A 26,966-nucleotide genomic window follows, 5' to 3' on the forward strand; every position below is an offset into this window, starting at 1 on the left:
AGGTCTGTCTTTTTTGGGGGCTCTGAGTTCAGAATGTAAATCCAAGACGGTCAGACCTTTTTCTAGAATTTTTTTAGGCTTTTAGAGAACTGAGAAAAATAAACTTGATACATTTTCTTAAAAAAAAAAAAAAAAAAGAGCAATGCAAAACTGTTATGTGGTCGATAGGGTGGTATGGATTTCTTTTGTAGGGGTCACCTAGTGTGAAGACTAAACAAATGAAAATGTGTACACTGTGAAGTAAGCGTTAAGTAGCTTTTGTGCAAACACATGCACACACACACACACACACACACTTTTAGCTATCAAAATTGGGACAGCGCATAGACTTCTATTGTTTTAATATATAGCTATACTGTAACCCACACCCCTGACCCTCACAGAAAACGTTCAGCATTTTTACAATGAAAAAATTACTTTATTTTATTTTTTACTGTTTTTACAAATTGAAATGTATCCAAAAAGGGGTTCTGGGATATTTAGTCAGGTTTAGCTCACAATTTGTCTCCAAAATGTGGTTAAGTAGGTACACACACACACACACACACACACACACACACACACACACACACACACACACACACACACACACACACACACACACACACACACACACACACACACACACACACACACACACACACACACACACACACACACACACACACACACACACACACACACACACACACACACAGTAAACAAACCTGGAATATCATTCAAATGAGGGTGTGAGAAAGAAAGAAAGAAAGAAAGAAAGAAAGAAGGTTAAACATGTTGCCTAGCAAGAAAAAAATACAAACAGGCACACACAAATGGATACATAATTTGAACTTCATTCCAATACTATGCATAATTACCCCGCAAATGTACCGTCGTCCAGAAAGCCTTAAAGCACACACAGACATGCACACTGGCATTTAGTGCCGTTTGTGTTCATTCACCCCATGTCAAATCCATCATACACACACACACACACACACTGAAGCAGTCATTTCATAACCGCATGGTAAAATAAAAAATGAAACACTGCGCTTATTACTGGAAATTTAGGCTTTCAAATGGTCAAGTCCCTTTGTTATTTGCATAATTTATTCGTGTTTTTCTTTCTCTCTTCTGCCTTTGCACAATTTCCCCTAATTTGCATAGACTGTCCATTTAAGGGTTCTTAAACGGAATTACTGCCCTGCATACTTTAATTGTTGAAAATTACATTTAACTTGAAATGAATAAAAAAAAAACAAAGCCATTAAAACATAAGTCACAGTGAGAGAATGCAACAGAGGAAAAAAAAATTGACAAATAAAAGCTCACTGCAAGATCTTGCACCTGAAAAATACAAAAGCACAAAATTATCTAATTTACCTGAGTAACACTTACAGCCCACAGAAACATATTTATTTAGTATGAACTATATTGCAATTAACAACATTCATTTTCCTGTCCCTGAATCTTAGGCTATAGGCAGGGAAACACCCTGAACGGATGGCCAGTCCATCACAGGGTTAACACACTCGGACATACACACATTCACACTCGCACTCACACCTTAGGACAATTTAGTGTCTACAACTTTATTGCAGTTATATCCATCTAAACTGTAATATTTAATGTTATTATTTATACATTATAATCCACTGAAAGGAAAATGAAAAATGAAGGACCAAAAAAAGTTAATCTCTGAAAACAATTATAATATAAAAAATATAATAGACTATTTTAGCCTATTCACTTTTAATATAAAGCTGATTAGTACAGACTAACCTTATCCTAAAATAAATCTATTTGCACTTACAGTATATTTGCACATTTATAGTTTAAATGTTTACTTGAAGCAATCTTTTTTTTTCTTCTTCTTCTTTTGTTAGAGTACCTTGCAGCCTTAAAAGTGGTTTTGTCAGATTTCTGGATTCATTCACAAAGTAAAAATAATGTTTCAGGTCCATAGAAAACAGCAAACATGGCCTTAAGATAAACATATTTAATTAGGAAATTGTTTACAATACTCCAAAAGTCATGAAAACAACACAATATAGTCGATTGAGAATATGGCAACACACTCCCCCTGTTTGACTGCAATAAACTCACAATTTAGTTCTAAATGTAACTGTATTTTATATATTGAGAACACACGTTGTAAAATGTCATATTTTGAAATGCAGAAAAGAGTGACCAACCACTAAACGTGGTGTTTACACAGTGAAACATCATGTGCGGTTTTAATGCACCTTTAACACCAATTCCAGCACTCAAAAATACCAAACACAGCTGTCCAAAGTCTTGGTGTATAACAAAACAACTTTAGAGAGTTTAGTGCACCATTACTGCAAACACTACAGGATTTCAGAGGTTTCTGGCCTGGGGTTTTTGTTTATGGGTGTAAAAGTGGTCTTAAACTTTATGATATGATTATGATGTACAGTTTTCAATATCTCTCATTTCATGGACCCTATTTTCACCTTGCTGTCTGCAAGGAGTATTTGATGACCCATTACTTCAGTTTGGTTATATAACTTGATACAGTACATTCTGCAGTCACACTCTTTTCCTAGTTCCAATAACAACAAAAAATCCTCCCAAAGAATAAGAGGGGTTTAGATACATCTTAGAAGGGTTTTTACAAAATTTTGCCAAATACGTTTGAATCTTTTGTTGGAAAGCAACCAAAGGTTTGTCAAGAGTTCTGTTCCAAAAACTAGTGAGCAGGCTACCTATATAGGCGACTTAAATGACTGATTTGAAAAAAATTTCAATGAAAAGGAGTACACAAATATTAGTCTACTCCGCATGCAAAGCATAAGAGACTCAACTAAATCCGGGTGCACACTATGCGATTTATAATAGTACTTTACGATTGTTCCTTGTCTGTACGAACATGATCCCCACTGTTAGCCATGTCACACTGTAAGATCTAAGTTGTCATTAATGTCAGACTGTACGTGCTAAACGGACGCACGCAAGAAAACTCGCCCGGACTCTATATTATCAATCAATGACGCGTTCGGTTAGCCTGGCTCCGCCCTCCTTTGTTCTTCCGCTCAGTACTCCTTCTGGGATTGCGGTATATTTTCTGTTTTTCTTCGGTCAAATTTTAACCGGTCCAATCAGCGAACAGAGGGAGTGGCTGAGAACGATGACGTTGATGTTGTGCGCTAGTTTGAGATGACATACGTCACGACCAAATGTTAGCGATTGGTTATGGCAGATCCAATAGTTTTAAACTTCAACAGAGTACCCAAGGAAGTTAACGCTTCCCAATGGAGAGTGGCCAGACTCTCTGTACAAATTAAATGTACGAGAGTCTGGTAGGACCAGGCGGGATTGAAATGGTGGCTACAAAGAAATCTCTAGCACTCATTTTGGTCATGGTTTGCCTTGAAAATTTAAGACAATTTGACGTTCGTCCTAGGAGAAGTCACACTGCAGGACTGTGTGCCAAATCTTCTGACAAGGCCAAAATATCGTCTGAGGTTAAATTTGATCGCAGCGGTCATTAATCGGCTGTCGGTGAACATGTCAAACTAACGATCAAATACTTCAGACTTTAGCCTAGGATCAGAGGAATATTTTAGGATTTGCAAAATTTGTCTCAGACGGCCAAATCGTGGCCAAAATCGCAGTGTGCACCCGGCTTAAGACTCATGTTAGCATGTTGCTAAGCTAACAACCTGACACTGTAATGAACACAAAAATACATAGCACAAAATATTGGGTGAAATGGTACATTTAAAATGAAATCTTAATGAACAATATCGCCTACTCTTTGGAACAGCCTTCATGTCAAGAGTGCGCTCGCTAGGTTTAGGAAGTGAGTTTTGCATAGAATGACTATTGAATTTTTGAATTTAGAAGTAGTATGTAAGGGAAAAAGCCAAGCAAGTTACTTAGTGCCTTACTTTTAACACCAAACAACCCTTTTAAGAGGATGACAGATGGTTAGATCAGGAACTGATGTAATATCGATAATTCAACATTGCAAAATAATCAAACCCAAAAGGAAAATCTGTAGCCAGAATAAAACAGGTAAAAGTAAAATCTCATCAAATGACAGCAATATAAAGCATGATGTGTGAGAAACCATTTCTCTTTCAAAATAAAGAAATATAAATGGCACTTTTGGTAAACAGTTGAAAAAATGTTGAAGAATGCTTGTGCTTTCAAAGACAATGTTACATACGTGTGGTTGTGTAAGGAGAAGTGTACTGTCCTAATCACTGAAAACGTTTACAATAACTTACATTATTCTTACATTTCACATCGTCTGTTTCATTCAGCTGAAGAAATTGAATTTTGGTTCAATTCACAATCCCATTTTGGCCTGGTTGATCTTTAAGCAGCCGTTTCAAGGAATTCCTTCCATTTGTCTCTTGGAATGAAGCCAATTCCCCCTCTCGAATTGAAACTGCACAGAAATAAAATGTATTCACACAGAGGGAGTCATTTTGGCTGAACATTTCCTTGTGATTTGGCTCCCATACTGCTGCTTTGGTGATTGACTTTCATAAATAAGTATAATATCTTAATTCCCTTTGGTGGGGTTCATAAAGAAGGGAAAGGAAGTAAACAGAATGTAGTGAGGTCAGCCAACCCTATTTCCAGTGCTTGGGATAAAGTAAACTCAACACTATTTTAAAAAATGCACAAAACCTTAAGTGAAGACAAACACGCAAAATCATGCGGTCTCCTTCTCGCTGAGCATTTTGACACTTGGCCCTTAAGGCAATGTTTTATTTTTGGTAGCCAAGCAGGCTGAGACCATCTCAGGAAGTAGCCTGAATTGTCTGAATTCCATTTGTTTTTATGTCTGCAGTAATGTTTCACTCAATATGCTTGTTTTTCAAAATAGCCTGCAAAATTTTTGGAGACAACAGCAGAAATTGGTGGAATAGACAGAACAGCACAATATAACTTAATGACTGATAATTACTGCCATTTAATAAGCATTTGAAATCGAACAGCAAATTTTAAAGCTGCAGTTTGTAATTTTGTTAGGCCCTAAGGGCATCAAATGGAATTATAAAAATAAAGATAGTTTAAAATCAAACCTTTCCCTCCATCTTCCATTGGTTGGACAAAAAGGAAGTCCCGCCACCAAAATCGCCCAATGGTTAAGCCAGTGTTGGAAGGTTGTGCCACTCAAACAAAGCACCACAGAGTCACAGTTTCTCTGCATATTAATCTAGAAAAGGAGATCATTTCTCATCGAAAAAAATGACACACAGCAACCTAAAGAACTGCAAAAACGTTTTGCATAATGTTTCGTAGAATAATCCTGTTCTACAAAGACGTCTAGCAACAGATCTGTATACTCTCTTAAAATGCTGTGAAAGATCACACAAACTGACCAACAGACCACCTGGTTCAAGTCCATTGAATTGTTTTTTTTTTCTCCTATGGACGGTATGTGAAAACGGCCTCTTCTTCTCTGTTACACATACAGGCATACGCCATTTATCTGACAGACACTTTCCTGAGGTTTTTATTTCTCTCTCCCACACTCACACACATGGATTCTTTAAACAACCAGGATTGGTCAATTCTCCTGTGGAAAAGGGGCAACAGGATTTACAGTTAAAGCTCACCACATAAATAACCATTACAAGGCCACAAACACACGCACACACTAAATGTACACCATGGCAATATGGTCAACCATAGCTAGTGTCCAACCACCACATCTGTTACCGTGACTCCTTGTCTCCATGGCAGCCACAACACATCCATTAGACATATAAATTCCCTTGATGTACTCTCCTATCTCTCGGAATGGAGGAGTGAACTCTTTCCATCCCTCTCAGATATGTGTGTCCATCATGGAAGATATACTGGTCTGTCCGTTCCAGCAGAGTGAGGAGGTCATTGTCTCGCAATGACCGGTTAGGCTCGGCTAGGAGGGGCATAAACATCATTGTCCTCTTTCCAGAAAGGAGAAACTAAACTCCTCCTGTCCTGTAGCTCTAACAGCACACCAAGAGACTTCCAGGACAGAATTCCCCATGATGCAGCTGTATTTTGAGGCCCCTGCATTGAACCCCAACACAATGGCTTTGAGCAAGTCCCTCCTTTCGACCTCCGATCCATTATGGGGAAGCATTCACACGTCATCAACTCAAGCATTGCTGGTTGAGAGTGAGCACAACCTCTCAGGGTGAGTTTGTGTCAAGGCAGAGATGTTGGTGAGAAGTGACAACAGAAGTCGAGGTAGATGGGAAGTGCTGTCCGGATGTACCATTGTTCCGTCCGCTCATGGCTACTGTGAGAGTCTCCAGGCTTCTTAAAGAGTCTCCGTGATTAGTTGGCTTGAAAGATGAAGACGTTACATCTCCCGATTGGTTGAACCCATTTTGCTTGTCCACCGTGTTATCTCCTGATGGTCTGTAAAGAGGGCTGCCTTCAGACCTAGAGTCCGAATTAGAGTTGCCGCCAAAATCAAACTCCTCAAACACTCCAATCTCGCTTTGAGTTGATGGGTAATATGACTTTGAAAGGTTGGTAGCACTTGGGGCATCACTTTCAGAGACACTACCTCCCAGGCTGGGGGTTGGATATGAGTATCCCACAGTTGGAAGAGGGTTAGGAGGAGTTATACCTGAGGGCAGGTACGCTGAGGGCGGAGGGGGGGGACTGTAGCCAGCAGGAAGAACAGCCTGTGAGGGGTAACGGGGATTTGGGTAACTGTATGCAGATAGGTTTTGCGAGGTGTTAGCACTGTAGGTTGACACTAAACTGGCATGGGAAGGGGTAGGGTGGAAAAGAGAGCCACCGTAAGTTCCTACAGGCTGCAGGAAGGGAGTGCTGTAGGGAGTGCTGCTGTATTCCTGATTTCCGGACTGACCGTTACAACTGCTGCTGGAGAAACAAGGTTCCGGAAGACTCCCGCTGCCTATAACTGGAGAGTTACATGCACTGACGGACACATCCGACACACTGAGCGGTGCTTTGGGAAGAAGTTCAGGCACGCAACCCAACGGAGGGTAGACGCTCTCCAGCCAGGGATCTGCCTCCACCTTCCGTCCATTAAGAAGGGGGGGCCCGTTATTCACAATACCGGGTCCCCTAATGCTAACGGAGATGGCTGTGTCTGGATATCCCATAAGTCCACTCTCACAGGGTAGGTCCAGAATGGCAGAATATCTCTCTGCATACCGCTTGAGCAGGTTAGAAGCGGTCAAAGCTGAAATGTCATCGTTTGCCCATGAATGTTGATACGCTACAGTTGAGGTCGAACCTGTTAGCCTTGGATCCCTAAGTGCTTCAATCTTATGCCCTGGTGAACGAGTGGTGGAGGTGATGTCATAGTGTTGCTCCGCCCACTGCGACTGCTCAGGGCTCCACTGCATGGTCACTCCTGCCAGTGAAAAGAAAGAAAAAAGTTTAATTCATGTCAATTCAAACTCATGGAAGTTCATAAAATTCAGAAATATAAATAACATCATAAATTAAAAGCAAAAAGAATAATAGAATTTCTATACAGCCAAGAGCCTCAGAGTGTGCCGCCCACATGAAATTGCCAATCAATATGCAAACATGCTATAATATATTTCTGCAAAAAAAAACATCACTAATTATACTTATTATTCTACCTAATTTCCATCACAATATAAATTAGGAGTGTTACAAAAAACAGCACTGAAAGAAAATGTGAGCAATTTAGGTTAATTAACATTATTAGTAAATTAGCGCAGTTCCAGATAATGACCAATTCTGCATAATCATGTCAAAAAAAGACAAAAATCTTTTTTACAAAAATGAATAATATGAAAATATTAAAACGAAAGACAATAGAAATTCCTTTTGAAGCACACACTAGCAGTTATCTGAGCTGTTGGGCGATCTTTGACAGTGAAGTTTAAATTCAGCTGTGTACTGGTAGAACTTGATTCACCCCCACACACACATCAAGAATAGCTCTGATGATATGATTAGGGTCTGATACTGAGATACAGCAGAAGGCTTCATCTCAAGTGAATAAAATAAGAGCTCTTTAATGTAATCAAGGAACCTCATATTACACCCTCTCTGTCTCTTTCTCAGTTTCATTGACTCACGCACACCACACGGGAACATAATATTTCAGCATACTGTAATAACGATTGATCAATAATGTAGCTCTCGGCATTAGCAACTGAACCCGACAACAGATGTTACCCCTAAAAATACTGTATCTCTGTCATTTCGGCTTCACACATATAGTACGCGCAGAGTGGCACCGAGATTTTAGTTTATGAAACAAAGAGCTTTTCTTCCGCTTTGAAACTTGGCATATGGCTGTACAGAGGGAAATAGATTGGGGGAGAGAAGGAGAAAAAGGACAAAAAAGAGAAATTATGACCTTGGCCATAAAATCATACATATAGTAATGTACTTCTAACTAAGATAAAGAAACATTGGATTTTCTCTGACTTTGCAAGTACAGTGGATTTGCAAAATCTTGTGCATCAGAAACAATCCTGTTTTGTTGAAATAAAGAAAGAGACATACACTCCGTATTACAGCAGATGGATATTGATTTTGGACTGATGGAGCAAAATTTACATGTTCTATCCATCTCAATTAAAAACTGCCCAATTACATTCAATTCTATCAAGCAGCAAATCCTCTTGATCAATACGCGCAACTTGAGGTCAGTCAGTGTTCTCTCATGGGAAAAGGCTGGACTTACTGCAAACACACACACACACACACAACTGGCGCCGTTCCCCTGGAAGGACTTTAACTGACATAAATTAGGACTTTGAAAGTCACTCATAACACTTATTACATTAGCAATAGCTATAACTATTAAAAACTAAAGTTATATAGTTTAGCAGCAGATACTTAACCAAAGCAAATTACAATACTGGGTACAAATCACACTAATGGCAATTAGCAAGACAGGTGGCTGAAAAATGATAGGATAAAAGAAGAAAAGCTGAAAAATTATTAAAAGCAATATCAATAACAGACCTTAAAGAGCTAAAGATGTCTTTCTAATAGTTTTTTTCTATTTTAATGGTTGACACTAGCAAGACATAATAGTCTATAAATTAGAATTAGTTCTTACATGCTCTCCTATAAAAACAGATGTACAAAAATAGTTCATTCACAAAACTAGATTGGTGAAAAACAGAATAGAAAGTGTTCTGGGGTCCGTTCTTCGTACCTCGCTTAATACATCAGAGATGATTTGACAGATCCCAGATCTTCTAATCGTGATAACTGATCTCTGGCTAATTTGGTTCTACAAACGAATTTGCGGATTGGATTAAAATATCTGGATTAAATTGTCTAAGATTACTTTGCGTTCCTGTGTTCCCGGAAGAGGGCAGATGCATCGATACTCGAAACCACGATCAACAGTGCAGCGATTGGCTGGCGGCAAGACAGCAACGTAATGACATAATTTCAAAAGCCACCTCGTAAAAAATTTGATGAAAAAAATGAAAAAAAATCGAAAAATTCTGGACCTTTATAAGGAAACAGCCAAACGACCAAACCAACATAAAAGTTATAATAGATAAATGAAATGTGCACTGTTTTTAAAACATGATTCCCAATTATTTATATTCACGATTTTATAGTATTAGTTACGGTGGCCCAGTAGTGCACAACACAACCACATTTAAAAAGCATACATAAGTTCACAACACAACAAAATAAAGCCACAACACAACGAAATCAAGCCACAACACAACGAAAAAGCCACAACACAACGAAATAAAGCCACAACACTACGGAAATGCTCCCGACCACTAGGGGGCTCTCGGAGCGTGGTAAAGTTAGTTTTCCTTGCATTGTTCTATAGATTTGCCAGTCTTACAAATATTTAAACACTACGATCAGTTTTAAGTGTGCAATTGTATATCGACTTGAAATATCAATTCAAAATCACCTACATGCATTATAGCTGCATATTTATACTCGAGAACGCTTTTACCGGCTACCACGGCGCTAAGGGAACGTCTGCCAATTCCACCTAATTGTTGAAACGTATAATATGTATGAATTCAATTTTTCAATTTTTTTATGTTCAAATTCCAATGTTGTGTTGTGCATTACTAAGTCAGTTTTACAATACAATCAAGCTGTGGGATTTTAACATGTCTATTTTTAAATGTTAAAAGTAATTTTAATTAATACAAATTATACGTCTCAACCACTTGGTGGAATTGGTAGACGTTCCCTTAGGCGCCATGTGCCGTGGTATCGGGTCAAAGCATTCTCGAGCATAAATAAGCAGTTGCATGAAGGTGATTTTGAATTAATATTCCACGTCGATAAACAATGGTTAGCCTACATATTGTTAAAACTAATTGTGGTATTGATATCTTTGTAAGATTGCCGGCTCTATAGAACAGTGGCAACTTTACCACACTCGGGGAGTACCAAATTGGGGAGTACCCCCGAGTGGTTGGGAGCATTTCCGTTCCTTTTTCTTTGTGTTGTGGCTTGTTTCTGTTGTGTTGTGGCTTGATTCCGTTGTGTTGTGACTTGATTCCATTGTGATGTGGCTTGATTTATTTGTGTTGTGGCTTTTTCGTTGTGTTGTAGCTTGTTTTCGTTGTGTTGTGGCTTGTTTCCGTTGTGTTGTGGCTTGATTCCATTGTGTTGTGGCTTGATTTATTTGTGTTGTGGCTTGATTTTGTTGTGTTGTGGCTTGTTTCCGTTGTGTTGTGGTTTGATTCCATTGTGTTGTGGCTTGATTTATTTGTGTTGTGGCTTGTTTTCGTTGTGTTGTGAACTTATGTTTGCTTTTTATATTGCGTTGTGTTGTGCACTACCGGGCCACCGTAATTTGTACACCCTTTACATTTTTATTTCAATGTTGTAATTAGCAATTCTTTTAATTTTTAATTAAATTTGAAGCAGATTTGTTATGTGACAGCATTAATTAAAGTTTCTTAAAGGGTTACTTCAGTGATTTAGCATTAAGCTTTGTATTTAAACTGGGTCATTTATGCTGTAGAAATGTGAAATTATTTTTGAATTTGGTGCCTTCTAAACTGAGAAAAGACAGAAAATGTATTTTTGTCTCATGTGGATGAAAGACAACAACTCCCAGAATGCACTTTCTTCGTTGCCCTACGAGGCCACTCCGTACACCGTCGTTTTGATCTTCATAGTAATACAATCATTTAGTTCAGTTAGAGAATAAACACTTCAATTAAAAACTGAACGTGTCCTTTCAATAAAGTGTGAGTGAGCCGAACGAAAGTCACGTCAGATTTCATTCGAGCTGAGCAGAGCTGAGGTAAGCGCCAGTCTGGCACGTTTTCAGATGGTGCGCACGCCGAAAATGACGTCAACGCGGAGTGGGCAGTCGTGCGCGTTGGGTGCGCAAGACCCCATTAGCCTGGCGGTGTGCAGCGCATTTTTTGTAACAGCGCGCGTGACTCCGCATCTGTAGATGAACGAGTTCTAGGCGAATCTAGCCGAGCATGACATCTCATCACACCGGCACCCAGTTTGCACATACAAATTAGGTGCTTATATTTACAAAATGAGTCTACAAAAGCAGAAATAAGCCCTTTTAAATAACCATCCATGTTTAATAAAAAAAAAATCACGAAACTAAATGAAAATGTTTAGTGAAATTAGGAAATATTTAAGAGATCGTTAATTTAGTTGTATACATGTACAGTGTGCATATATTTCAGTGCGCGAGGGTGACTACGCGAGGGTGCACACGGCAAAAATGACATCATCGGAGAGTGCCAAGCGGACGAGGCGCGCGCGCAGTCAGCCTCCGGAGGCTCGCACGCGGAGCCAGGCGAAAGTATAAACAAGGCATATGAGCCAAGGCACTGCTGTAGACGCATATGCAGTGTTAAGGCTAACGATTAATCGATTAATTGATCGTTAATTTAAACGACGATCAATCATGGAAATTTGTGTAAATTGACATCCCTACTCTGCACCGCGCTACGCTATGATTGTCCGTGCGGCCAGGGCCGGCCCGTGGCATAGGCGGAATAGGCAAATGCTAGGGGCGCCACCCATCCATAGGGGCGCCAAAATGTATTAATGATACTATTTTATTAATATTAATCTGAAATATTACCAAATAAAGCGCAAAAAAATCGTCACTAAGTCCCCGCCTCTTCCCGGTCCGCCTCAATCTCCCCCGCCGATCTACTTGAAGTGCGTCAGAAATACAACGCGCGATCAGTTTAATGTTGGGAATTTGTTGTGTCGCGTCGCCTCTCGCCGCATCCAACGCAGACAGGGTTGCTTTCATTTTTAGGGTGCTTGGCCGCTAGCGCCAGGTGTTGACACGGTGTGAGTTGCCTGATTATTTATGACGGATGGCCGAATTGAAAGTGACAAAAAAGACAGAAGCCCTCTGACGCAGGGAAGATAAGGGATACACTGCTCTTCTTACGTAGTATTTGTGTCTTGTTTCTAGTCTAAATATCAAAATTCTTAAATCAAGGTGCATTTACTAGATAAGTAAAATGACAGAAGAAATTTTCTTGTTTTCTTGAAAATAAAATCAAAACGAAGTGAGTTTTTGCTTAAAACAAGCAAAATTATCTGCCAATGCTGGAGTGAGAAAAATAATCTTGTTTCTGATTGAAATCTTGTTTCTGTCCCAAACAGAAATAAGATTATTTTTCTCACCGCATTGGCAGATAATTTAGCTTGTTTTAAGCAAAAACTCACTTCATTTTGATTTTATTTTCAAGTAAATAAGAAAAATGTCTTATGTTATTTTACTTATCTAGTAAATGCAGCTTGATTTAAGAATTTTTTGATATTTGGACTGGAAACAAGAAAAAGATTCTAAATAAGAAGAGCATTTTTTGCAGTGTAAAGACAGAAGTAAAGTGATGTAGGCAAATTAATGAACAGTTTATTTAATTGCATAGTAGTAAAATACTAATGTTTGCTAATTAATTCCAATTATTTTTTACCTTAAACTTTATGCAAGCAGCTGTTCTGGGTTCTCCAGAGGCCACAGCCAGTGTGATTTTGTAAAAAATAAATAATATACAAATATTAAACGCATGTAATATCACTTTTTTAATAGCCTAATGTTTTTACTCTGCAGTTGTGCAGTTTTAAGGGGGTGTATAGCGATTTTAAAATTGATTTGCCGAAATTAGTGATGATATTTATATACAGGTTTATTTAAAATAGCAACATTTTATGTAAAATTCACATTAAATATCAAAATTTCTCAGTTGAATTCCAGGTGAAAACATGAATGCTCATAGTTTAGTGGAAGATTGCTGCCATCTACTGGAAAACAAATACTTTTGCTAGTTCTCAATGAATAGTTTGGCAATGAATGTTAGATGCAATTACTCTTGCTATTTGTGTTTAGGCTGTAATGTGGCATAGGTGCAATTTTTGTAGAGTTTTACTATCATCAGCCTTTAAAAAAAAATAATAATAATAATATCATGAACATAATGACGGGGTAGAATGGACTGGACATCATATAAAACATCAACAACAATAAAAATAAAACATCAATGCTTTACAAAAATAAAACAATACGAGTTTTCCAACAACTTAGACTGATAACGTGTAGTGCTAAACCTTGATACAAGGGGTACCAAGTAAAATCTTGCCTAGGGCAGCAAATTGGTCAGGGCCGGCCCTGCGTGCGGCCGTCTGTGTCTTACATTCTGTGAGTGAGATCTCTCCCCTATGACGCAAATCCTATAACAACCGGAACAGCTCCATCTAGTGGCTGTAGTCTTTAGCCTCTGGCCAAAAAATACTCAGATGACGCAAAATTACGATATTTGCGTCATCGGAGGACTTTTTCCAGAAATAAAATGCATAATTCTCTCGTCTCAGGGGGACATGAGGGGGGAAAGTACCATAATTTGAATATACTACCGGGTTTCTACTGATACAAAGCCTAATGCTAAACCACTGAAGTTACCCTTTAAGGGACAAGATCAAGTTCTCTGCATCTCCTGCACTGCATCAAGCCACTCCCATAATATCTGTCTCCACTGAAATTAATGACTCAGAGTAACTGTACAGCATGTGTGTAAGACTGCGATAACATTATAAAGTAATTATTCTATCAAAATTAAATCTCCCAATCAAGTGGCTGTAACTGTATTATACACAACATTATGATATTATTTTAATATACATTTTTATATTATTATTGTTATCATTTAAAATTATTATTGCCCCTGGTTCAGTAAGGAACTCTTATAATAAACTAGCAGTGGTTGGGACACAGTTTAAGTATCAACGCCGCTTAAAAAGGTGCAATCTAATCCTGTTTACATGAAATAAGCCTGCTCTTACAGACCTGTTGCTATGACAGCAAGTCCAGGATGAGCGTCGAAGAACCAAACAATCCAAGATCATGCCAAATCGTCAACAATCCAATCCAGCTAACCGAGTTAGCAACGTACAAAGAACGGACCCCTGTTACACAGATATCTTTCAATGTAAATTGTTTTAACATTTACATTTAAGCATCTGGCTTATGGATTAATTTACATTACATTCGAAATGCATTTTATCAGTTTATGTATTCCCTAGCAGTTGAATGCATGACATTGGCATTGTTATCGAGATATGTTGTGTGTTTGTATTGTATATGTGCTATTGTATTGTATATCTTCTTGTTGTGTTTGTATTGTATATGTGCACTGGAAGCTTCAGCACCAAGAAAAATTCCTTTCTGATTCTGATTCTGATTCTGATATGCTGTATGAGCTACAGGATGTCCAATTGCTTATAAAAGGTGATGGCACAACTGTCCTCAACAAGCCACATGATTTGAGGTACCATTCATGTCTCTAGCAAAAACAGTTCGACGAGATGAGATATGGGTTTGTTAAATTCCTAACCCTGAGAATGAACGATTGCAAACACCAGTAATTAGGACTAGGCAAGAGTAAAACAACCTTAGAGGATGAACATGTCATCTAAACTGAAGCCTCAATTAAACCACAATCAGTCAAACCTCTAGAGATGAGAAAAACAGTGCATAAAGGGTTCTTCATAAGAACATACACAACTTCAATTGTTCTACAAGACGAAGATAAAGTACTATTCATAATGGAGGGAGCTATTTATTCAAATATGAACAAACAAATATTCTCTGGCTTGTTTGCCTACATTACAGCCTCACCAGTCTAAAGCCAAAAGGGATGCGTGTTGTAAAGTCCAATATTAGCTGTGGTTTGGTGGAATGTTCTCTCAAATGCTGTCTTTTTTATTGTATTCTACAGAACTACCTGGACAATCTCATTAGCCGCAAAAGCTGCTGATCTAGTGTGTGTGTAAAAGGTTTTGTGCTTGTGCTTTAGAGAACGACTTTCTATTGTTCCAATATACCCTCTGGCTACAAATCCTCCAGAGAATGCCCATCACTCACACACACACACACACACCAATATCTAAAGCAATATTCCATACTTTAAAGGCAGACATTTCATTAACTGGTTTTAGAGGAAGGAATCTTCACTTCATTGACTGAAAGTTGTTAGTTGAGTTGTAGCGTCTCTTTAAACAATGATTACACTGTGTTTTTTTCCATGAGCGTGTATGTAAATGCTATTTAAAACCAGAAGCACATCGACAGAAAGATAGACTCACTTTTCCTTAAGTGAAATCTCAGGTTTCTCCAGCAGCAAAATCAATACATCACACAGACTCACTCACATACACACTGCATTCATAAAACGTTTTTATTGAGTAATTAAACTGCCATTGCTGTCACCAACAGCAAAACGGATAAAGCCTTTAAACAAAATAAATACACACTCACTCATTCACACAATCTAATCCAGACCACTGACTTCAGTAAGTGCCTACTAAAGTAAAAAAAATCCTAACTTTATGTTATTCGCAAACGCAAGACAAAGACTCAACACAAAAATATTCAATTCAGTCCAGATAGTTTTTGAGAAAAAGGTCACCAGTTTACAGAATTTCATGATTAAATTAAAGGTATAGTTCACATAAAAACTAGCATTGTGTTGTTTCAGACCTGTATGATTTTCTTTGTTCTGTCAAACACAAAAGGAGATGTTAGGCAAGATGATCACAATGCACTATAAAAGTAAATGATGACCAGGGGCTGTCAAGCTCCAAAAATGCAGAAATAGCCCCATAAATGAATCAATAGTAGGCTATACAACATGTGCTTTATTCCAAAACTACTGTCACAAACCAAGTCACTAATTCAAAATGCGAAAATCTTCCTCTCTGCCATGGCATCATTTAAATAAGCACACATTCCTGGTCAGAATTATATGAACAAAGGCGGCTGTGAAAATAAATCTGCATTTTTTTCTTAAATCACAAAAATCTAATATTTCATTAAAGTAAAACAATTGAAAATGGGGGGAAAATCTTACTATGATTTTTTTTTTTTATCTCTATTCATGTTGGCCACAATTCATGGCATCCTTTCATTCAATACCTCCTTTTGCCAAGATAACAACTCTGAGTTTTCTCCTATAATGACAAGACACCTGAAAAGAGATCAGAGACCAGAACCTCTCCAGATCCTTTAAATTCCCAAATCCATGTTGATATCCACAATCCATGTATCTGAACAAGATGTCCAGGACCTCCAGCAGAAAATATAGGCCCACAACATTAAATCCAGCAGTGTATTTAATGGTACATATGGGGTAACTTTGATCCCTGTGTGCACCAAACCCATTTTTTTAAACCATATAACCCAGTCTCATTTGAAGTTTCAGTAGTGTCTGAAAACTGAAATATGCCAGTTTGTTTTTGCACTTCCTATTGATTGGAACTTCTTAATTATCACCCTGGTGGTGGAAATGGGAATTTTCAATGCTTTAGCTATTTACTTTCTATTTTGTGAATCAGAACTATTCTTTGGTTGTAATGAATGATTAAGAGAATTTGGCCTTTGTGTTAACCTCATATTTATACTCCTGTGAAAAAGGAAGTCATGGCTGGACAATTTGATGCTCCCAATCACCCTGGTGTGCTAAATATGTAAATATGCAAGGGAATATACTTCAGAGATATAAGAATTTCTAGGGGTACCAATATTTTTGGCCAACATGTACCAGAGAAAAACATTATTTCATAATGTGATTTTTCGCCCACATTCATTAGTTTTACTTCAATGAAAGATTAGATTTTTCTGATTTTTTTAAAGGGATAGTTCACCCAAAAACGAAAATTTGATGTTTTTCTGCTTACCCCAAGGGCATCAAAGATGTAGGTGTCTTTGTTGCTTTAGTAGAACACAAATTAAGATTTTTAACTCCAACCGTTGCCGTCTGTCAGTCGTATAATGCATGTGAATGGGGTCTAATTCTATTAGAGTAAAAAAAACATGCACAGACAACTTCAAATTAAACCCTGCGGCTCATGACGACACATTGATGTCTTAAGACACGAAACGATCGGTTTCTGAGAGAAACCGAACGGTATTTATGCTATTATTTCACCTCATATCAGACGAATATCATCAGCTCTCCAGACCGCCATAACTTCCTGCAAGTAAGGTCAAAATATCAGCGCGATCATAGAAATATATACGTAGATCCTCATTCGACCGATCCGCGCAGGCACTAATGAGGCATCTATGTATATATCTATGATCGCGCTGGTATTATGACCTTACTCGCAGGAAGTTATGGTGGTCTGGAGAGCTGATGACATTCATCTGATAATAGGTGAAATAATAGCATAAATACTGCTCGGTTTCTCACAGAAACCGATCGTTTCGTGTCTTAAGACATCAATGTGTCGCCACGAGCCGCAGGGTTTAATTTGAAGTTGTCTGTGCTTTTTTTTTTACTCTAATAGAATTAGACCCCATTCACATGCATTATACGACTGACAGACGGCAACAGTTGGAGTTAAAAATCTTCATTTGTGTTCTACTGAAGAAACAAAGACACCTACATCTTGGATGTCTTGGGGGTAAGCAGAAAATGTTCGTTTTTGGTTGAACTATCCCTTTAATGAAAGATCAAAAGGATAAACAATGCAGATTTATTTCTTACAGCATTTTTTTAATCATATCTACCAATATTAACATAATTTCAAATTTGACACATCAGTTACAAGACGCATAAGAACCAATGTTTGGCATCACTGAAGTCAAACTGGTGTGATATATTATAGTATTAATATATATCAATGTGAATAAGATTTGAGAGTTGCAGCAGTGGAGAAGATAACCAGTCAATTATGTCTTAAATTAGTCATTTAAATACACAAAGCTATCATTTGGCTAAAAAAGACTTAGAAGTTCATGGTCATGACAACTCTCAGAGTGGATCAATTTCAACTAGCATTTATTGGCATGGGGCATGAAATAAACATAGGCTTAATTCTGGCGGACGTGATCTGCTACGCTGCTGCTGCTGGGCAAATACAATAATTTGTTCAACTTAGTCAAAAATAATGAACAAAGGAAAGGCTGCAGCAAGAAATGGTGGAACCCCCGTCACAGGTGGCACTGGGGAGGAGGAGGGATGATAGAAAATTTAATATCGTGCATTGTGCCGATCGCAAGCTAGGGTACGATATGGTTATGTGGATATGGAAGTACTATTGATTGGCTGGTTCTCATTGATTGGCGTTATATTCTGAATATTTTGTAAGCCCCTGGTCACCATCATTGTATGGAAAAGAGCAGCATGAACACTGCCTAACTATTTATATGTTCTAAAGAAGAAAGAAAGTCAAATGGGTTTGGAGAAATGTTAAGGTGAGCCAATGATGACAGAATTTTATTTTTTGGGTCCCTATATAATATCTTTCTACTTGTGCTCTGTTTACTTCTCTAGAAATCAGCCAAATACTGCATGACACGAGCCACAGTACTGCATAGATCAAGATCATATTATCCATCTAAAAATAAAACAGAAAATCCATTTGATACAAAACCACACTCTCTTTTACTTGACACAAAGGACATGCATTTCAGTGTGTGTGTGTGTGTGTGTGTGTGTGTGTGTGTGTGTGTTAGCAGTTTTGAACAGTTCTCCTGTTGTGCCAGGCAGTTTGACCATTGTAAGAGTGGCAGGGTGGAAGCCCTCTAATTCTTCTTTAATGTGAATGAGCCATTCACTCTCAACGTCCTCTCTTCAAAACGCCTGACTTTCAGCCCTGGCCTGCTGAGTGCTGCAATAGAGAGAAAGAGGGAGAAAGAGAGAGAGAGAGAGAGGGAGGTGCAGAGAAGTATGACAGAACGAAGCCTCAGCAGCGAAAGGTCTATGAAAGTTTAAGCGCAGAGATTGAAACAAATTTTTTGTTTTGTAATGTCCCTGTAAAATGACGCAAAAAGGTTGAGACCATTAAATAAAATATTTAAGGAGAAACCAACCACACACAACTCCAGTTCAATAATCTCACAAAACCCCTGTCAAAAAGTTATTTGAGTTATAAAGCTAAAGTGGGTGCAATTTTCAACATGAAAGTCCCCAATGTACAAGAAATCAAAGAATGAATGCGTGTGCAGCAGAACAAAGAAACTCATACAGGTTTGGAACAACTTGAGGGTGAGTAAATGATGACACAATTTTCATTTTTGGGTGAACTATCCCTTTAATTCCTCACCCTCATGTCGTTCCAAACCTGTAAGACCTGTAACCTGTAAGATTAATCTTCGGAACACAAATTAAGATATTTTGTATGAAATCCGAGAGCTTTCTGACCCCACATAGACAGCAACACAACAACCACTTTCAAGGCCCAGAAAGGTAGTAAAACATCGTTAAAATAGTCCATGTGACTAGTGGTTCAACCTTAATGTTATGGAGCGATGAGAATACTACAAAAATAACGACTCATTCAACAATTTCTTCTTTTCTGTGTCAGTCTCCTACGCTTTTACATAGTAAACACAGTGCAGCACTTCCGGGTTCTACATCAGAACGCTGAATCACACGCATGCGTCGTTGTGCTCGCGTGGCCTTACGGGTTTGGAACGACATGAGGGCGAAAAATCAATGACAGAATTTTCATTTTGGGGTGAACTAACCCTTTAAGACTTTGTTTTAAACTAAAATTCAGGTCAGACTTTTTTTGGTATGTAACAGCCACTTTTCAATTTTAGTTTCCAGTGGATAAAAAAAACCCACCCAACATTTTTTTCCTGTTATCCTATTCCACTTAGAATTAAGAAACTGTGTGCGTTAAATGGATCGCAAACTGCAATTCACATGGACATTTTCCTGAAAGGTGTGAACACAGGTTTGTAGAAAAACATTACTTTATTTGAGGAGTGTTCGGGAAACTCGAATCTATCATTATTTTGCAATACAGTTTGGTGAAAGTAGTAGTATAGAAATCTGACACTTCAACTTTAATTAAAATGAATCAGACTGAATCAAACATTTCAGAGAGACATTCATCGCAAAAAAAAAAAAAAAACGTGATAAATTCAATCTAAGACAGACAAGGCAACTCTTTTCTTTCACTTCCTCCCCCTTCTCTTTCCTGCAGATAGATTATTTAAAACCTCCATAAAAGACATAGCAAGGGCTTAAATCACTTTCATATCTCTCTAAATGAGAGACGAACGCCTCGCATGTCAATGACCAATTCAATTCCACACGCCATTTTCCTCTGCTAATTAACACAGTACCGTGTTCATTTAGAGACACAATACAGAGCACTGGGCTGGGGCAGGCTGGGCGGCCGCACGCCGTCTGCTGCTGACATCGGCCTTTAATAGGGCTTTAGCATATTAAACAGCTCAATCATCCCTCATATGCGCGCACACACACACAGAAACTAGAGGGATGCACTGTAGGGACAAGCATGAGAGAAAAGAGAAAGTATGAGAGACAAACTGTGTGAGAAAGTCAACATTAGTCACTCAAAGACACTTGTCGCTAAATATCTTTAGATGTGTGAAGGGAGGAATGAAGTTGGAGGGGGTAATAAGGAAAAGTGTGAAGTTAGATGTAAAGGGTAGATGAATCATTTCATGACAAACATTGTCAACTAGGGATCGACCGATATGGATTTTTAAGTGCCGATGCCGTTACCGATTTTTTTTCATCAGCCTTAGCCGATGACCGATACGGGCTGCCGATTTTCTTGAGCCGATATTTGGAGCCGATACTGCTTTTGTTCCCTCAATTTACATTAAAATAAAAATTCACAATGATCATGATAACAATTTAAAATTTACAATTTAAAAAAGGAACATTAATTGAACTAAAAAAAACTATATTTAACAAATAATAAAAACAGGTGAGGTAGAACAAGAAAAAAAAAGAGTTCAGTGGTGAAAAATTCTGAAAATAAATATTTAAGCATAAATAAAATTACTCTATTGCACACAGTATCAACAAGCAAGCAGCATAATAAAGTGTACATTGACTGTACTATACTTAATTTTAAAACTATTTACAACCTAGTCTTTAATGGTTACACTCTAAAAAATGCTGGGTTAAAAATAACCCAAGTTGGGTTGAATATGGACTAACCCAGCAATTGGGTTGTTTTGACCCAGCGGTTGGGTTAAATGTTTGCTTAAAACAACCCAATTGCTGGGTTAAAACAACCCAATTGCTGGGTTAGTCCATTTTCAACCCAACTTGGGTTATTTTTAACCCAGCATTTTTTAGAGTGTAGGTGCAGTTAACTTAATCTCTTGTAGAGCAACACCAGTGGTAATTCAGGAAAAAATCTCCCAATGCTCCACGTGAAACTTCAGTCTTTCGACCTTTTACCATCGTATCAATTCTCAATTGATTTTGATTAATATGCGCGAGGGAGGGAGAGCAAGAGAGTTTGAAGACGGTGAGAGCTGCCGGTCGACGCCTGTCTGTAAATAATGCAGGGAAAAAAATATCGGTGAACGCAGCAGCCTTGTATCAGCCGATGCCGATACACGTAAAAATATCGGCCCGATATATCGGCCGGCCGATATATCGGTCTAACACTATTGTCAACACAAAACTTTTAACACAATCGGATTGTCAAGCGGGACAGACAGACAGGAGATGAAGATGAGAAAGGAAGGTTATTAATGATATACTGTAGGCTATATGTTCATTTCATATATATGACTATATTATTTGTTGCTTTTTTATTCCTATTTTCTACTGTAGCCAACGGATGAGCAACAGTGATGCCAGTAACGCGTTACTCTAATCTGACTACTTTTTTCCAGTAACGAGTAATCTAATGCGTTACTATTTCCAAACTCAGATTAAACTTATCCAGTCACTGTGAGTTACTATTTTAGTAATTTTCCTTAGTAAAAATATATATTTTTGCTTTCTTCTTGCTTTCTCAACTTAAAATGTCAGGAGATACATTTTTGAATGTTACTGTTAAAAATGCACTTCCAATAAAGTGAGTGTTGGCAAAAATGGTTGTCATTTTTATGTTGAAGCGGCAGGGGTGTTGTCGGCAACTGCTGAATGTAACTAATAAAGTAACTTGTAATCTTACTTAGTTACTTTTAAAATTAAGTAATCTGTGAAGTAACTAAGTTACTTTTTAAAGGAGTAATCAGTAATCAGATTACTTTTTCAAAGTAACTGTGGCAACACTGATAAGCAATCACACCTAAGGGTTCAAAATTTCTTGTAAAAATTACCTTATTCAATCATGCCCCCTGATTCAACGGTTCGTAAATAAGGAATTTAGCTACTAATGGAGCGATTAAAAATTATGTTTTTTTTTGCAAGTGCACAGAAATCTCATTTCAATCAGGCCACTTTTATCACCAAACAAAACTTACTGTGAGCAGACAGCACAGAAGGAGCTGATCATACAGGACATGTTAGAAGAGTTTCATGTATGAAGCACAACTGTGGAACACAATGCAAGAATGTCAGGAAGTTTTTTTTAAAGTTTCCAAAAGTTACACAGTTTTTAACTTGTAGAACTAGGCAAAACAGCTCAATGTTTTGTTCAAGGATATGGAAATACAAGAGACAACATATTGACCTCTAAAGCCTATTTTTGTAAAGTCATAATGTAGTCTTAAATTACTTTTGTACATAAATACATTTGTAAAGGGATTGACAGTAGTTTAAAATATACTGGATAATTAACTAAAGATGAATCTGTAATATAATTCGATTAGTTTACTTTTATCACAATAAAGATGGAGTGAATTTAAATGCAATTTATAAGAACAATTTAAGATGTTTCTTCCTGTTTTTGTTTATCTAATTAAAACGTTTAAACATTTTCTCGAGAATATTCGTTTATAGGTTATTCCTCAATGTCGTAGTCCATCCTGTTAGTCTTTTGCAGTATCCGCTTAACTATAACAAAAGCCAGTTCCTAAATGACATCATCAGGAAGTGTTTAGGGAAAACAACAGCACAAAAAAGCAGCAAGAATCAGCAATGGACTTGAATGTTGACACCCTCATGTAAACTATAACACTCAATTCCTCACTGTGTAACTACAACACAAACATGCTCGTTTTTTAAACGGTACTGCGTAACAGGAATGACCCTATCTTCCGCCATTGAACGGATAAATCCCAGAAAAGACTCTTGCTTAACATTGATTAAGGCCTCTGGCACACACAGACACACACACTCACTTTTGAAAGTGTGTGTGTGACAGAACAATTTTCATAAGGATAGTTACTATACGCTACCAAGGCCATAACTGTGGCTTCTTGAACATCAAGAAACGAAAGGATTTAAGGGGAAAAAAAGATAAAGAATGAAAAAAACAGAAGGACCAATTTATTGTAAAGTAATGAGATTGAATTATTTGGTGAATTTTGACAAACATTAGTAGTTTGCATCACTGGATAAAAAATTTTGTATTATTTGATTAGTCATTTCACACAATTTAAACAATTTAGTCATATCTGATAATTGGGGTGTCATGCCCCCCTCAATGTCTGTTGTGGGTACAATCCGGTATGGGTACATACCTGTAAACCTCACACAAACCGTAATTATGTATATTGATGTAATTATACTCAAGTAATAGACCCTTTTCACATTTCCGGGTTTCGCAGAGCGGAAGTCGTCATAGTTGGGTTAACTTTTATAGCGGTGAATGAGAGTTTACATTAAATATATTTTTTGTGTCCCCATTTGCTCAAAAACCAAAAGAAAAACTCCACATTATTGATTTCACAACTTTCATAAAGAGGGTGAGATTGATAACTGTAGTGAAAAGAGAGAAAGATGTTCATTTTTAGATGCTATGTATTAGAAACACCCTCACAGCAGCGGTATGTTGTTTTTTGTAATTTGATGCAAAAGTAGGCTAATATAATACAAAGTATTAGTGTTATAAATGTACATACATACATAAAAAAATACTAAAAACTTTGCAGGATTTAGGATTTACGATACGATTCAATATACAGTCTGTGAAAATGGGTCTACAAGATTTGTTCGATTCATGAGCATTTTAGAAAGAGAGGACCACAATGTCCTCAATTCTGTTTTCGACATGCTTCAGCTTAACCTGTAGGCTACAAGAACAGCTAAACCTGTACAAACAAGCAGGACATTAAAACAGACAATATCTCAGTGATTGATGTTACCCAGTCGACTCATGTGAAAGTACAATAAGAAACGTGCACATAGTAGTTTAACTGTCCATTTCTAATTCACGAATGCCCATCAAACTTGTGATTTATTGTGTGACTGTCTGGCTCACTGACACCACATTCAGAGACAGATAAACAACTCGTACAGACAAGTAGACAGCAAATCTGCTCCACCTGACTGAGAGACAGATAAAGAGAGACAAGAGGAACACTGGAATATTGGAAAATGAAGTGTTGTCATTTCGCAATACATCCGAGTCCAAATTATGCACATCTAACTAACCGCGCCACTGTGCGCTCACGGCTGATTTCCCGCCAGAATCCCATCACAGCGCGAGCATTTATTACGCGCTCGTGCAGCAGTCGCTCTGCCCGCGCGCCCGACTGGAGATACAGCGGTACATGATTGCGGTCTGTAACCTCCAATCTCAACTCTCCTTCCCCTGACGCGAGCCAGGAAAATGCTATCATAGCACTGAAAATCAATCTGCGTCTAGCACGACCAGTATGAATGGAATATCCGAATGGAGGAGCAGATTGGAAAAACGTTTAAGTAGGAAATAGGCTATAAATAAAAGTCAAGAGAACGGAGTATACGGGATGTTCTAAAACTGAATAAGTAGTTTTATGTTATAGCCTATTTAAGAGAGCTGAGCTCGTGGGGTGTTGTTTTTCCGAGTCCGGCCTGGGTCAAGTCGCGATCCCCCTCTTACTTTCCAGTCAGTTCTTCGCTATCCTATCTAAAGAAGGCGAAAAGCAATCAAAATAGCCTACTAATGCATGCTTTGCATATGACTGGTACTGACTAACAGGTAGCCCAAAGAAGGAAGCAAACTGGTTCGTGAAGAAGATACATCCTCTACTGGAGATTTGCATGCATTTTCCAAAATAAAAACAGAGATATGACCTACCATATACACCGCTGATCATATTGCTTGACATCAGCGAGGTGACGGAGAAAGACTGAAAGGAGTGAAAGGTTCACTTCAACGATTTCCACAACGCGTATTGTATGGGGTTTTCTCAGCAAGACGAATGACACCGAACAGTGTTTTGAGCGGACAGGAACCCCAAACTGTGGAGAAAGAGAGGAAGAGATGAACATATGATGCAGCAGGAAAAATACAGTAAGTATGCTAGCCTATATGAAAATGCTGTTCATGCTATTTATTTAACTTCCCGATTTACCCCCCTAAACTTGCTAAATAGAATTTACGTATTTTTTAAATTTCATTATTGTAATATTTTATATTCATGTTTATATGAACATTTAATGCAAATATAATTTTTTCCATTTCCATTTTCCCAGAAATCCATTTAAATGTAGATAACTCGATTTTGCTTAAACTTGTGAATTGGGATTTCATTAGTATTATTTCTTTATTTAATTAGGCTACTGCAGTATGTATGTATAGTATATTAAATATTATTTAAATTTAATTTAAATATGCTAGTCTTGTGAATAGTATTTCAAGGGAAACGACGATATAAGAGCTAAAGTGAGAATTATAAAGAAAGATCATAGTCATTTGTGCTGATGGATGAGAATGTCTCTCTGTCACTCTCGCTTGGACACACAACGCACATACGGATCAATGCTGTCGTATTATAGAACTCTACTCCAATAATAAAACTTCTTGCCTAGTGCCCAAACTACCATAATTGCATGCTATTTAGAGCTGCGCCGAACAAAAACTGCGCGCTGTTTTTCTCGGGCCTGTGTCCGAGTGTCCGAGCGCGCTGTCCGTGCATGGCATGGCCTCTCTCTCCGGTACAAACGGACAGCTGGTGGACACAAACAAAGTGAAAGATTTACCTGTTCCGCGCCTGTGAACGGCGACAGCGTCCAGCCGTGCTGCTGAGAGCGGGGGATGGCGGTTACTCCGAGTCGGTGATGTTCTGGAATGCTTCCAAGTCAGGGCTGGAGAGACTGACCACCACAGAATTACTGACCACATCTACTGCCATGTTGGAATTCCAGAACCTCACGCCAGCTGCCGAAAAAAAGCGGAGAAGCTTCATCCCCTACTGCGCATGCGCTCTACCAGACTCCAACTGAGAGTCCAGTTTCTCTCTCTCTCTCTCTCTCTCTCTCTCTCTCTCTCTCTCTCTCTCTCTCTCTCTCTCTCTCTCTCTCTCTCTCTCTCTCTCTCTCTCTCTCTCTCTCTCTCTCTCTCTCTCTCTCTCTCTCTCTCTCTCTCTCTCTCTCTCTCTCTCTCTCTCTCTCTCTCTCTCTCTCTCTCTCACGAGTCATTTTAAACACTATCAAAGCTAGCGGATTTAAACATCCTTTGGGAATTCGCATAAATACAAATATCAGTTGTTTGTAGCAAATGACAACATTCGTTGTTTCGTTTGGAAACAGCTGTGAGAAAATATTTTATTTTGTTGTCATAGCCTAATATGAAAGGTCATGGTGATGTAAATTAGACTGTAGGCCTACTGAAATAAACAACAGACATGTTTTTCTGAGATTTACAAATCCGTAATGCATAGCCTATACTATACA

At 38.1% G+C, this 26,966-nt stretch overlaps 1 protein-coding gene across 2 annotated transcripts; it reads right to left on the reverse strand.

Moving 5' to 3' along the window:
* Positions 1 to 1,968: 1,968 nt before the first annotated feature.
* On the reverse strand, positions 1,969 to 26,489 carry LOC307141377 (fidgetin). Of its 2 annotated transcripts, XM_079841551.1 has the most exons (3): positions 26,274 to 26,489; positions 25,369 to 25,532; positions 1,969 to 7,348 (listed from the first exon to the last, which is right to left on the reverse strand). In XM_079841551.1, the coding sequence occupies exons 2-3, from the start codon at positions 25,397 to 25,399 to the stop codon at positions 6,144 to 6,146; spliced, it is 1,236 nt and encodes a 411-aa protein (XP_079697677.1). In that variant the 5' UTR covers positions 25,400 to 25,532; positions 26,274 to 26,489; the 3' UTR covers positions 1,969 to 6,143. The 2 variants fall into 2 exon arrangements, with proteins under 2 accessions (XP_079697677.1, XP_079697678.1); XM_079841552.1 differs by lacking the exons at positions 25,369 to 25,532; positions 26,274 to 26,489 and adding an exon at positions 22,667 to 22,734.
* Between the last annotated feature and the right edge of the window lie 477 nt (positions 26,490 to 26,966).

Source organism: Gobio gobio, assembly GCF_949357685.1.
Source record: "Gobio gobio genome assembly, chromosome: 17".
NCBI lineage: Eukaryota > Metazoa > Chordata > Actinopteri > Cypriniformes > Gobionidae > Gobio > Gobio gobio.

What these genes read in the sequence shown, in the direction of transcription:
- LOC307141377 (XM_079841551.1), bottom strand. Translation starts at nt 25,399, where the DNA reads ATGTCAAGCAATATGATCAGCGGTGTATATG. An exon ending in TATGATCAGCGGTGTATATG is followed by an intron (nt 7,349 to 25,368) that starts GTAGGTCATATC and finishes TTTCACTGGCAG; the next exon opens with GAGTGACCATGCAGTGGAGC.